Here is a 13,307-nt window from a genome sequence, read left to right on the forward strand (position 1 = left end):
CACACTGCTCTGGGGCACCATCCCCAGAGTTGGAGGTGTCCTGCCATTTGAATGTCTAGTGAGGCTTGACGATGACCATGAAACCTCTGAGGTGGTAGGCAGGATAGAGGAGCCCCACAGGACCTTCTCTAATCCTAAACCGAAAAGGAAGTAGTGATAGTAGGGGACTCAGTTATCGGGGGGTGTGGTTGAGAATCAAAGAGCCTCATAGGATGTGCTGCCTACCAGAAGCACGAGCAGAAGATCTCCCTGGACAACTGGATAAGCTCTTGGCCAGAGCTCGGGTGGGTCCAGTAGTCATTGTCCACACCGAAACAAATGACATTGGTAAGGGCTCGCTCTCAGTTCTGCAAAACAAATTTAGAGAGTTAGGTGGAAGCTTAGGGACAAAACTGACAAGGTAGTCTTCTCAGAAGTTCTGCCTGTGCCACGAGCGTGTTCCAGGTAAGATAGAGGAGATCAGAAGATATAACACATGGCTGAAATCATGGTGTAGGTTAGAGAGGCATGGGTTTATGGGACATTGGGACACCTTTTGGCCAGATGGAACTTGTACCACTGGAATGAGTTGCATTTGAACTGGAGGGGCACTAATCTACTGGGCAGGCATTAGCTGAGGATGGTTTAAATTAGGGAATAGTGGAGCAGGGAGCTTGGAACAGGTCAGGCTCAACACCTTAGTGGAGAATAACATATTAGGACATATACTGATTATGTGGTTAAAAAAAAATGGGTCAGAATAGGATGAAAAACATCAGTAATAGACTAAACATAGACTAAATATAAATGCAAGAAGTATTAATAAAATAAATGAGCTGGAATTAAATGCATGTGCTTGTAAATATTATATAATAGCAATAACTGAAACCTGGCTGACCTCAGTGGATAGTGATGAATATAGTATTAAAGGATATACTTTACTTGGGAAAGATAGGCAAGATTGTAAAGGTGGAGGAGCAGCCATGTACATAAAAGAGAATTTAAATGCGAGGCTGCTTTTGATAGACGAATCGAGACAGAAGATATCTGAGTGAGAATTGAAGGCTATAAGGATAAAGGAATAACTTTGGGTTTATATTATGGACCCCTAATGCTGATAGTGATTTTAATAAATGACTCTATCAGAATATTGTAAAAAGCAAGTTCTGAGGGAGATGTTAAAGTTATGGGAAACTTTAATTCCCAAATATTGAGTTGGAGAATCCAGTGACTAATGGCTTACAGGAAAGTGAATTTATTGAGTTGTTGAAAGAGTGTTTTTTTACTCTGTATATTAATACACCAAACAAGAGGGGAGGCCTGTCTGGATTTGATATTCTGTAACAATCAGGATAGAATTTTGAGTATGGAATTTGTTGAGCCTTTAGGACCAAGCGAACATTGTTAGTTTCACAGTTTCTTGAGAGAGTGTATCAGTAAAAGCCAAAGTCATTAAAGGGAGTTTCAGAAAGGCAAAGTTTGTGCAGATGTGGCAAAGACTTCAGAAGGTAATCTGAAAGGAAGTGCTTTGAGGTTTAGTCAGTTGAGGAACAATGGGGTCAATTTAAGGAGGTAATACAGTGCAGGAAATGTTCATAACCAAGGTCAGGTGAAGCAATAAAAATAATAGATCAACTACATGGACAAATAAAGAAATACATTAAAAATTACTGAAGAAAAGATGACCATATAAGGAATACAGAAAACATAGTAATGCTGTTAACCATAAGGCATATAAAAATATGAGAGCTATAGTCAAGAGGGAAATTCAGAATGCCAAAAGGCAAGTTGAGAAGGATATTGCTATTGATGCTTAGATTGACCCCAAGAGATCTTTTTAGTACTTTAGAAGTAAAAAGAAAAGTCAAGGAGGAAGATAAGGGAATTAGGAATAATAGTGATGTGTTAAATTAGACAGAGAAGGACATATACTCTTAACTCATATTTTACTGAAGTATTCACCTGCAATGATATTAGCAATATGCCAGTAAGTGTAGAGAAAAATAAGTTTGTTTTAAGTGACTTAGAGATCTTAGAAAGCATTTCTTTACACAGCGAGTTGTGGACACATGGAACAAACTACCTAGTTGAAAGTAGTACCTTAGAGACTTTCAAATCTAAACTCAATAGTTATTTCAACACACCATGTGAATGGGAATTTGACAGGCTTCGTTGGGCCGAATGGCCTGTTCTTGTCAAAAACTTTCTGATGTTCAGTCCCGGAGCCCGGATGAAACCAGACCGGAGAGATTTGCAGATGGAGTTCTGGGGATAATGTGTCCGGACAGGGTCAGGGAAAGATCATGGGGGCAAGTTACGAGTTAAAAGGAGAGGAGATTTATCTGAGGAGAGAACAGTTAATCAGCTAATGTAGGGAGACTGAAGGAGAAGGCGGGCAGTCCACATTTTGATTGGAAAATGTAAAAGGGAGCAGGTTGGGTCTCTGGAATGTGGTAGGGTCAGACATGTATGGGAGTTGGGAGGGAATCCAGGGAGTGATGCAGCTTCAGCACCAGGACAGTGGCAGTGTTTGGGGTGGGGAACATGGTGATTGAAGGGAAAATAAAGCCAAAGATGGCTCAGCGAGTTTTGTGACTTTGTTGGAGTTCAGGGTGAGCCAGGGGATTTAAGACAGTTGTGGTAACAGAAACAGACTCTTCTGCCCAACTTGATCATGCTGACTAAGATTCCCATCTAAGCTAGTCCCATCTGCCCGCTTTTGGCCCATATGCATCTAAACCTTTCCCATCCTTGTACCGTCCAAGTGCGTTTTATATGATGTTATTCTACCCTGTTCAGCTGCTTCCTTCTGGCAGCCTGTTCCACATACAGGCCATCCTCTGTGCACCTTCCCTTCAGGGTTTCTTCGTTCTGTCCTCTCACCCTGAGCCAGTGCTCTCTGGTTTTTGATCTCCTTTTCTCGGGAAAAAAGCTCTACCATTCACCTTATGCATGCCCCACATGATTTAATAAACTTTTGTCAGATTACCAGCAGGTGGTAACAGTGGGGCTCCCTCACCTCCACCCCTCTGACTCTCAACACACCAGCTGTGTGGTTGAAAAGGCACAACAGCGCCTCTTTCACCTCAGACAGTTGAGAAAGTTTGGTATGGGCCCCCAAGTCCTAAGAACTTTATACAGAGGCACAATTGAGAGCATCCTGACTGGCTGCATCACTGCCTGGGTATGAGAACTGTACATTCCTTAATCGCAGGACTCTGTAGAGAGTGGTGTGGACAGCCCAGTGCAGCTGTAGATGTGAGCTTATCATGATTCAGGACATTTTCAAAGACAGGTGTGTAAAAAGGGCCCGAAGGATCTTTTGGGGACTAGAGTCACCCCAACCACAATCTATTCCAGCTGCTTACCATCCAGGAAACGGCACCGCTGCATAAAAGCCAGGCTCTGGGACAGCTTCTTCCACCCAGGCCATCAGAATGATTAACTCACGCTCATTTGAATGTGTTTCTATGTTACACTGACTGTTCTGTTTATTATAAATTATTAAAAATTACTATGATTGCACATTCCACATTTAGATAGAGACATAATGTAAAGATTTTTACTCATGTATATGAAGGATGTAAGAAATAAAGTCAATTCAATTCATTTCATTCCCCCTTTGCTCCCAGGAATAAAGTCAAGTGTCTCTGGCCCTTGATTCCTGGCAACATCCTTGGAAATCTTCTTTGCACTCTTTCCAGCTAATGACATCTTTCCTAGTAACAGTTTATCAAAACCAGATTCAATCTGTTCACCTAAAAAATGTTTAACTATGGTGAATAATGTGGCTAGATAATGGGGATGTCCTGGGATAAGTAGGCTGATTATGATTTTCCTATAATTCCATGAATATGAGTAATTATAATTGTCTCCTGCAAGGCCATGGAATTCCACCTGGAGACATTCCCATGTTCACAATTAAAAACAATGATGGCTTTGTTCAGCAAACATGATGAATCTCTGGACTTCTGAGCTTCCTTTTGACATATCTCCCTCTCCCTCTCCCTCTCCCTCTCCCTCTCCCTCTCCCTCTCCCTCTCCCTCTCCCTCTCCCTCTCCCTCTCCCTCTCCCTCTCCCCCTCCCTCCCCCTCCCTCTCCCCCTCCCTCCCCCTCCCTCTCTCCCCCCTCTCTCCCCCTCCCTCTCTCCCCCTCTCTCCCCCTCTCTCCCCCTCTCTCTCCCCCTCTCTCTCCCCCTCTCCTCTCTCCCCCTCTCTCCCCCCCTCTCTCCCCCCCCTCTCTCCCCCCTCTCTCCCCCCTCTCTCTCTCCCCCCCTCTCTCTCCCCCCCCCTCTCTCTCCCCCCTCTCTCTCCCCCCTCTCTCTCTCCCCCTCTCTCTCCCCCCCCTCTCTCTCCCCCCCCTCTCTCTCCCCCCCTCTCTCTCCCCCCCTCTCTCTCCCCCCCCCTCTCTCTCCCCCCCCTCCTCTCTCCCCCCCTCTCTCTCTCCCCCCCCTCTCTCTCTCCCCCTCTCTCTCTCCCCCCTCTCTCTCTCTCCCCCTCTCTCTCTCCCCCTCTCTCTCTCCCCCTCTCTCTCTCCCCCTCTCTCTCTCCCCCTCCCTCTCCTCCCCTCTCCCTCTCTCCCTCCCTCTCTTCCCCCTCCTCTGTCACTCTCTCTTTCACTCTTGCTTTTTCTTTCCGAATTCTGTCATTTCTTCCCCCTGGTTGTGCCCTTGAATGGAAAATCCTACAAAAGGTAGTGGATACGGTCCTGTCCATCATGGGTAAAGCTCTCCTCATCATTGGGCACTGCATTCCCTCATCAAAGGCCCCCACCACCCAGACTGCGCTGTCTCCTCGCTATCAGGAAGAGATCAGGACTCACACCACCAGGTTCAGAACAGTTATTACCCCTCAACCATCAGACTCCTGAACCAGAGGGGATCACTTCACTTGCCCCATCACTGAACTGTCCCCCATGACCAATGGACTCACTTTAAAGGACGCTTCATCTAATGTTCTCAGTGTCTACAGTATTGTTTTTTTTCTCTCTTTTGTATTTGTTCAGTTTGTCTTTTGCAAATTGGTTGTTTGACCACACAGTTGGGTAAGGTCTTTCATTATGGTTCTTAGATTTACTGAGTATGGCCACAAGGAAACAAGTTGCAGGGTTGTATACGGTGACATATATGCACTTTGATAATAAATTTACTTTTGAACTTTCTTGTACAACAAAGGCCTCACAGATATATTTCTCTGCAGGCTGACGCATTACCAAACTGCAGCAGGAGGTGGCAGCACTGAGCGAGCAGCTGACTGCCAAGAAAGAGACCTTGTCTGCACTACAGAAGGAATATGACGCCCTGTCAAACCAACCTGGCAAGGCTGCAGTCGGATATGTACGGAAAAGAGTCTGAGCTCTCTTCCATCAGGCACGACTTGAAGGTACGTGAGTGTACGGATGTGCAGTATTAGTGCACCCTTCAGAATTTAATCAATTTCTCCATAAATATTACCTAAAATCCCAACAGCAAGGTGTGTAATATTCCAGGAGGTCACAAAGAATCTCAGGGTAACATCTAAGGAGCTACAGGCTTCTCTTCATTGGTTAATGTCAGTGTTCATGAGTCTACCATCGGGCAAACACTGGACAACAATGGTATGCTTGGCAGGATTGCAAGGAAAAAGCCACTACTCTCCGAGAAGAACACTGCTGCCCGTCTAAAGTTTGTCAAAGACCACATGGATAAGCCAGAGGCCATTGGAGGAATAGCCTTGGAGGGGAAAGAGTTGGGGAAGCAATAGTAATTCAGTAGGATGAACTGTATATCGGGCCAATGGGAGCCACCTGTTCTGTGATTCCCAATCTAATTGATAGTTTCCAGGCTGAATGGTCAACTTCAGCTCCTGAGTGGTCTTGTACACGGTTTGATTTTGTAGCGGCACAGAGACAAAGCCAGCCTCTCACCCACCAAGTTACGCCTGCCGTCAGGTGCTCACTTAAACTACACTCCTGCGCAAGGTGGCACGGTGCAGAGCGGTTAGTGTGGCACCCTATAGCACCAGCCATCTGGGTTCATATTCCTGTCGCAGTCTGTAAGGAGTTTGTACGTTCCCCCCCGACTGCGTGGGTCACTCCAAAGACATACGGGTTGGGGTTAGTAAATTGTGGACGTGCTGCGTGGTGTCAGAACTGTAGTGCCACTTGCGAGCTGCTTTCCAGCTGCGTTGGTCATGAGTGCAAACGGTGCATTTCACTGAATGTTTCAATCTATCTATCACAAATGAAGCTGATCTGTAATCCTGTGGGATTAACCAGTACTGTTTTATCCAATCCACACTCTGCTCCCTCCCCTACATATGAGGGGCACATGAGAATCTGGGATACTGGGGGGAAATCCACACAGTCACAGGGAGAACATGTAAACTCCACATCAACAGCACCCGAGGTCAGGATCGGGTGAGGGTCCCTGGTACTGTGAGGCAGCCCTTCTACCTGCTGCACTGTGCTGGCCTTGTTGAAAGTGAGAGCACGTTGCCTTGTCTGGTGTGCTGGGTTCCTCTGGCAAGTGCAGGCTGTTTGCAGGTGGTAAGCATGTGGCTTCTTGCCACACAGGCCAAGGAAGAGAAGTTGGTGCTGGCAGAGGAGGAGCTGGTGAGCAGCAGGACCCAGGTGAGCAGCAGCCAGCAGGCGGTGCAGCAGCTGAAGCAAGCCCAGGCCTCGCTGGAGAAGGCCTTGGCCTGCAGCCACGCTGAGGCTGAGGAGACCAAGGGTCGACTGCTACAGGTGGAGAAAGAAAAGGTAAGGGCTTTGTCCAGTCCCAGGGTGTGTATTTTATCATTCCACAATGTAAGGCTATTGAATGGAATTATTGAACGATAGACAAACTCTTGACCTCTCAATCTACCTTATTAACATACAAGATTGTCGTAAACTCTGCTGGTTCCATCATGGGCATTAGCCTCCCCACCATCGAGGACGTCTTCAAAAGGTGATACCTGAAAAAGATGGCATCCATTTTTAAGGACCCCATCACCCAGAACGTGCCCTTTTCATTACTACCATCAAGGAGGAGGTGCTGAACCCTAAGTACACCCACCCAACACTTTACGAACACCTTCTTCCCCTCTGCCATCAGATTTCTGAACAATAACCCATGAACACTACCTTCAATATTTCTGCTCTCTTTTTTAATGTAATTTTACGTATATTTCTCATTGTATGTAATAGTATATTTTATGTATTACATTGTACTGCTGCCACAAAACAACAAATTTCACGACATGACAGTGTTAATAAACCTGATTCTGATTGCCGTGACCTTGCCCCTCATTGCCTGCCTGCCTGCACTGTCTCTGTCACTGTAACACTTCATTCTGCATTCTGTTACTGTTTTCCCTTGTACGGCAGAACTGTGCAAAAGTCTTGGGCATAATTTTTGGTATTGCACGGACTGTTGCCGCAAAAAAAAAACACGTTTCATGACGTGAATGATGATAAACCTGATTCAGCTATGTGTCTCTGTTGTGGACTGAGAGGGGGAAGGGAGCAGGGAGAGGAGAATCATGGTTGAGGAAAGGGGAGGGAGTGGGAAGCACCCGAGAGGCATTCTGTAATGATGAGTTAAGTGATTGTTTGAAATCAAATAACTTTGCCTGGTGTCTCAGGGTGGGGTGTGTCTCTACCAGCCATCCCTGGCATTCCTCCTCTGTCACCTGGCCCACACCCCCTCCCCGGTGACGCTTTACCCTCGTTGTTCCCAACCAAAGACTTTTGACAGTACTCTACCTCAATGCACTCTGAAGTGAAGTGATATGTGTCGATGACGTTCAAAACAAAGTTGTTTGCTTGGTACACGTGACAACAATAAACCAATTTTCCATTATGAATAGGAAAGACTTTATTTTTCTGTTCCATTCCCACAAATGTTCCTGAGGTTTGATGATTCCTGTCAGTAGATCACATTGCATTAGGGTAGTCCCTTTGACTTAAAACAACATAGGAGGAGGCCATACAGCCCACCTTTTGTATACCTGCTCCCCAGCTGAGCATCCCAATCAGTCCTGTGTCCCCTCTCATTTCCCTCATCTCCCCAACTCGCACTTTCCCAGAATCAGGTTTATTATTATAATTGGCAGGTCAGCTAGTTTGATCTGCGCTCCTTAGCTCTGGAGTTCAAAAACAAAAACTTTAAGGGATGCAGACTCAGTTACACTTTAAACACCAGCTCAAAGCCTATTTTTTTAACCTTGTTTTGAAATAACATCTTTTTGTCTTTTATTTTCATGTTTGCACTTTAGCCCATTGTAAAGCAATTTGAACGACAGTATCTGTATGAAAAGTGCTTGATAAATGTTGTTAGTATCATCATCACTGTCTTATTTGTAGTGAAATGTGTTGTTTTGCAGCACCAGTGCAGTGCAAAGGCATGAAATTACTATGAAGTACAAAATAAATAAATAGCACAAAAAATGAGAAAGAATGAGGATCTGTTCATGAATCGTTCAGAAATCTGATGGTGGAGGGAAAGAATCTGTTCCAGAGTATTGAGTGTGGGTCTTCAGGCTCCTATACCTCCTCCCTGAGAGACCCATCTACTTTTGATTCTTTTGTCACAAGCCCACACTTCATTGACAGCAGTGAAACAGCCAGCGTGTCTACAGGGTGCTGAGATGAAACCCCAGCACCCAGGGGAGAGTGTGCAGATTCCATACTGAGCTCAGTACCTAACCCAGGTCCTCAGAGCAGTTACATCAGCATCGCTACCTACTACACCAGCAGGTCCACATGCCAGATTACAAAAGGAGCCTGATATGTCAGTCACGAGGAAATCTGCAGACGCTGGAAATTCAAACAACACACACAAAATGCTGGTGGAACGCAGCAGGCCAGGCAGCATCTACGCACATCATAGATGCTGCCTGGCCTGCTGCGTTCCACCGGCATTTTGTGTGTGTTGTCTGATATGTCAGACTGTCAGTCTATTGTATCCAGCGTGGCCTTCTCTACATTGGTGAAACCCGGCATAAACTGAGGGACCACTTCATCGAGCACCTTCACTCTGTTCGGCAACAAAGGCAGGATCTCTGAGTAGCCACCCATTTAAATTCGACTTCCCATTCCCATCCTGACGGGACTGTCCATTGCCTTCTCTACTGCCACGGTGAGTCAAAACTCAGGTGGAGGAGCAAAGCCTCATATTCCATTTGGGTAATCCCCAACTTGATGGCGGAAACATCAATTTATCCAACTTCCAGGAATTACTCCACTACACCCTCTCTTTTACCATTCCTTATCCTGTTATCCCCTCACTCCTTCGCTTCTCAGCTGCCCAACACCCCCCTCTGGTGCCCCTACTCCGTTCTTATCTCCCAGGGTCTATTGTCCTATCAGATTCCTGCCAGCTTGTACTCCTTCCGTCCCCTTACTTCCTCACTTTCTTATTCTGACTTCTGCCCCTTTCATTTCCAGTCCTGATAAAACATTTCCCTCCATAGATGCTGCTTGACGTGCAGAGTTCCTCCAGCACTTTGGTCCTTGATGGATGTCATCTTCCTGAAGCATCATCTCTCGTACACGTCCTTAGTGGTAGAGAGAGTATACGTGAGGCATCGCCTCTCGGACACGTCCCCACTGATGGTGAAAATGTACATGAGGCATCGTCTCTCATACACGTCCTCACTGGTGGAGAGGGTATACGTGAGACATCGCCTCTTGGACATGTCCCCAGTGCTGGTGAAAATGTACATGAGGCACCGTCTCTCGTACACGTCCTCACTGGTGGACAGAGGTGTACATGAAGCATTGCCTCTGTAACATGTCCCCACTGATGAAGGGAGGTGCACGTCAGACATCGCCTTTTGGACATGTCCCCAGTGGTGGTGAAAATGTACGTGAGGCATCGTCTCTCGTACACGTCCTCACAGGTGGACAGAGGTGTACATGAAGCATTGCCTCTCTAACATGTCCCCACTGATGAAGGGAGGTGCACGTCAGACATCGCCTTTTGTACATGTCCCCAGTGGTGGAGAGAGTGTACGTGAGGCATCGCCTTTTGTACATGTCCCCAGTGGTGGAGAGAGTGTACGTGAGGCATCGCCTTTTGGACATGTCCCCAGTGGTGGAGAGAGTGTATGTGAGGCATCGCCTTTTGTACATGTCCCCAGTGGTGGAGAGAGTGTACGTGAGACATCGCCTTTTGTACATGTCTTCAGTGGTGGAGAGAGTGTACGTGAGGCATCGCCTTTTGGACATGTCTTCAGTGGTGGAGAGAGTGTACGTGAGGCATCGCCTTTTGTACATGTCCCCAGTGGTGGAGAGAGTGTACGTGAGGCATCGCCTTTTGTACATGTCTTCAGTGGTGGAGAGAGTGTACGTGAGGCATCGCCTTTTGGACATGTCTTCAGTGGTGGAGAGAGTGTACGTGAGGCATCGCCTTTTGTACATGTCCCCAGTGGTGGAGAGAGTGTACGTGAGGCATCGCCTTTTGGACACGTCCCCAGTGGTGGAGAGAGTGTATGTGAGGCATCGCCTTTTGGACATGTCTTCAGTGGTGGAGAGAGTGTACGTGAGGCATCGCATTTTGGACACGTCCCCAGTGGTGGAGAGAGTGTACGTGAGGCATCGCCTTTTGTACATGTCCCCAGTGGTGGAGAGAGTGTACGTGAGGCATCGCCTTTTGGACATGTCTTCAGTGGTGGAGAGAGTGTACGTGAGGCATCGCCTTTTGGACATGTCCCCCAGTGGTGGAGAGAGTGTACGTGAGGCATCGCCTTTTGTACATGTCCCCAGTGGTGGAGAGAGTGTACGTGAGGCATCGCCTTTTGTACATGTCCCCAGTGGTGGAGAGAGTGTACGTGAGGCATCGCCTTTTGTACATGTCCCCAGTGGTGGAGAGAGTGTACGTGAGGCATCACCTTTTGGACATGTCCCCAGTGGTGGAGAGAGTGTACGTGAGGCATCGCCTTTTGTACATGTCCCCAGTGATGGAGAGAGTGTACGTGAGGCATTGCCTTTTGTACATGTCCCCAGTGGTGGAGAGAGTGTACGTGAGGCATCGCCTTTTGGACATGTCCCCAGTGGTGGAGAGTGTGTACGTGAGGCATCGCCTTTTGTACGTGTCCCCAGTGGTGGAGAGAGTGTACGTGAGGCATCGCCTTTTGTACATGTCCCCAGTGGTGGAGAGAGTGTACGTGAGGCATCGCCTTTTGTACGTGTCCCCAGTGGTGGAGAGAGTGTACGTGAGGCATCGCCTTTTGTACGTGTCCCCAGTGGTGGAGAGAGTGTATGTGAGGCATCGCCTTTTGGACATGTCCCCAGTGGTGGAGAGAGTGTACGTGAGGCATCGCCTTTTGTACATGTCCCCAGTGGTGGAGAGAGTGTACGTGAGGCATCGCCTTTTGTACATGTCTTCAGTGGTGGAGAGAGTGTACGTGAGGCATCGCCTTTTGTACATGTCCCCAGTGGTGGAGAGAGTGTACGTGAAGCATCGCCTTTTGTACATGTCCCCAGTGGTGGAGAGAGTGTATGTGAGGCATTGCCTTTTGGACATGTCCCCAGTGGTGGAGAGAGGTGTACGTGAGGCATCGCCTTTTGTACATGTCCCCAGTGGTGGAGAGAGTGTACGTGAGGCATCGCCTTTTGGACATGTCCCCAGTGGTGGAGAGAGTGTACGTGAGGCATCGCCTTTTGTACATGTCCCCAGTGGTGGAGAGAGTGTACGTGAGGCATCGCCTTTTGGACATGTCCCCAGTGGTGGAGAGAGTGTATGTGAGGCATCGCCTTTTGGACATGTCCCCAGTGGTGGAGAGAGTGTACGTGAGGCATCGCCTTTTGGACATGTCCCCAGTGGTGGAGAGAGTGTACGTGAGGCATCGCCTTTTGGACATGTCCCCAGTGGTGGAGAGAGTGTACGTGAGGCATCGCCTTTTGGACATGTCCCCAGTGGTGGAGAGAGTGTAGGTGAGGCATCGCCTTTTGGACATGTCCCCAGTGGTGGAGAGAGTGTACGTGAGGCATCGCCTTTTGGACATGTCCCCAGTGGTGGAGAGAGTGTACGTGAGGCATCGCCTTTTGGACATGTCCCCAGTGGTGGAGAGAGTGTACGTGAGGCATCGCCTTTTGTACATGTCTTCAGTGGTGGAGAGAGCGTACGTGAGGCATCGCCTTTTGGACATGTCTTCAGTGGTGGAGAGAGTGTACGTGAGGCATCGCCTTTTGGACATGTCCCCAGTGGTGGAGAGAGTGTACGTGAGGCATCGCCTTTTGGACATGTCCCCAGTGGTGGAGAGAGTGTACGTGAGGCATCGCCTTTTGTACATGTCCCCAGTGGTGGAGAGAGTGTACGTGAGGCATCGCCTTTTGGACATGTCCCCAGTGGTGGAGAGAGTGTACGTGAGGCATCGCCTTTTGTACATGTTCCCAGTGGTGGAGAGAGTGTACGTGAGGCATCGCCTTTTGTACATGTCCCCAGTGGTGGAGAGAGTGTACGTGAGGCATCGCCTTTTGGACATGTCTTCAGTGGTGGAGAGAGTGTACGTGAGGCATCGCCTTTTGGACATGTCTTCAGTGGTGGAGAGAGTGTACGTGAGGCATTGCCTTTTGTACATGTCCCCAGTGGTGGAGAGAGTGTACGTGAGGCATCGCCTTTTGTACATGTCCCCAGTGGTGGAGAGAGTGTACGTGAGGCATCGCCTTTTGTACATGTCCCCAGTGGTGGAGAGAGTGTACGTGAGGCATCGCCTTTTGGACATGTCTTCAGTGGTGGAGAGAGTGTACGTGAGGCATCGCCTTTTGGACATGTCTTCAGTGGTGGAGAGAGTGTACGTGAGGCATCGCCTTTTGGACATGTCTTCAGTGGTGGAGAGAGTGTACGTGAGGCATCGCCTTTTGTACATGTCCCCAGTGGTGGAGAGAGTGTACGTGAGGCATCGCCTTTTCTACATGTCCCCAGTGGTGGAGAGAGTGTACGTGAGGCATCGCCTTTTGTACATGTCTTCAGTGGTGGAGAGAGTGTACGTGAGGCATCGCCTTTTGGACATGTCTTCAGTGGTGGAGAGAGTGTACGTGAGGCATCGCCTTTTGGACACGTCCCCAGTGGTGGAGAGAGTGTACGTGAGGCATCGCCTTTTGTACATGTCCCCAGTGGTGGAGAGAGTGTACGTGAGGCATCGCCTTTTGGACATGTCTTCAGTGGTGGAGAGAGTGTACGTGAGGCATCGCCTTTTGGACATGTCCCCAGTGGTGGAGAGAGTGTACGTGAGGCATCGCCTTTTGTACATGTCCCCAGTGGTGGAGAGAGTGTACGTGAGGCATCGCCTTTTGTACATGTCCCCAGTGGTGGAGAGAGTGTACGTGAGGCATCGCCTTTTGTACATGTCCCCAGTGGTGG

General features: G+C 48.2%; 1 protein-coding gene across 1 annotated transcript in view; it reads left to right on the forward strand.

Moving 5' to 3' along the window:
- The window catches only part of eea1 (early endosome antigen 1), a 159,824-nt gene that overhangs the window by 112,851 nt on the left and 33,666 nt on the right, over positions 1-13,307 (forward strand). The window contains 3 exon segments of the mRNA XM_073066037.1: positions 5,179-5,279; positions 5,281-5,361; positions 6,533-6,718. Of these exon segments, the coding sequence (XP_072922138.1) occupies positions 5,179-5,279; positions 5,281-5,361; positions 6,533-6,718 (368 nt within the window).

This window comes from Hemitrygon akajei, chromosome 14, assembly GCF_048418815.1.
Source record: "Hemitrygon akajei chromosome 14, sHemAka1.3, whole genome shotgun sequence".
Taxonomy (NCBI): Eukaryota; Metazoa; Chordata; class Chondrichthyes; order Myliobatiformes; family Dasyatidae; genus Hemitrygon; species Hemitrygon akajei.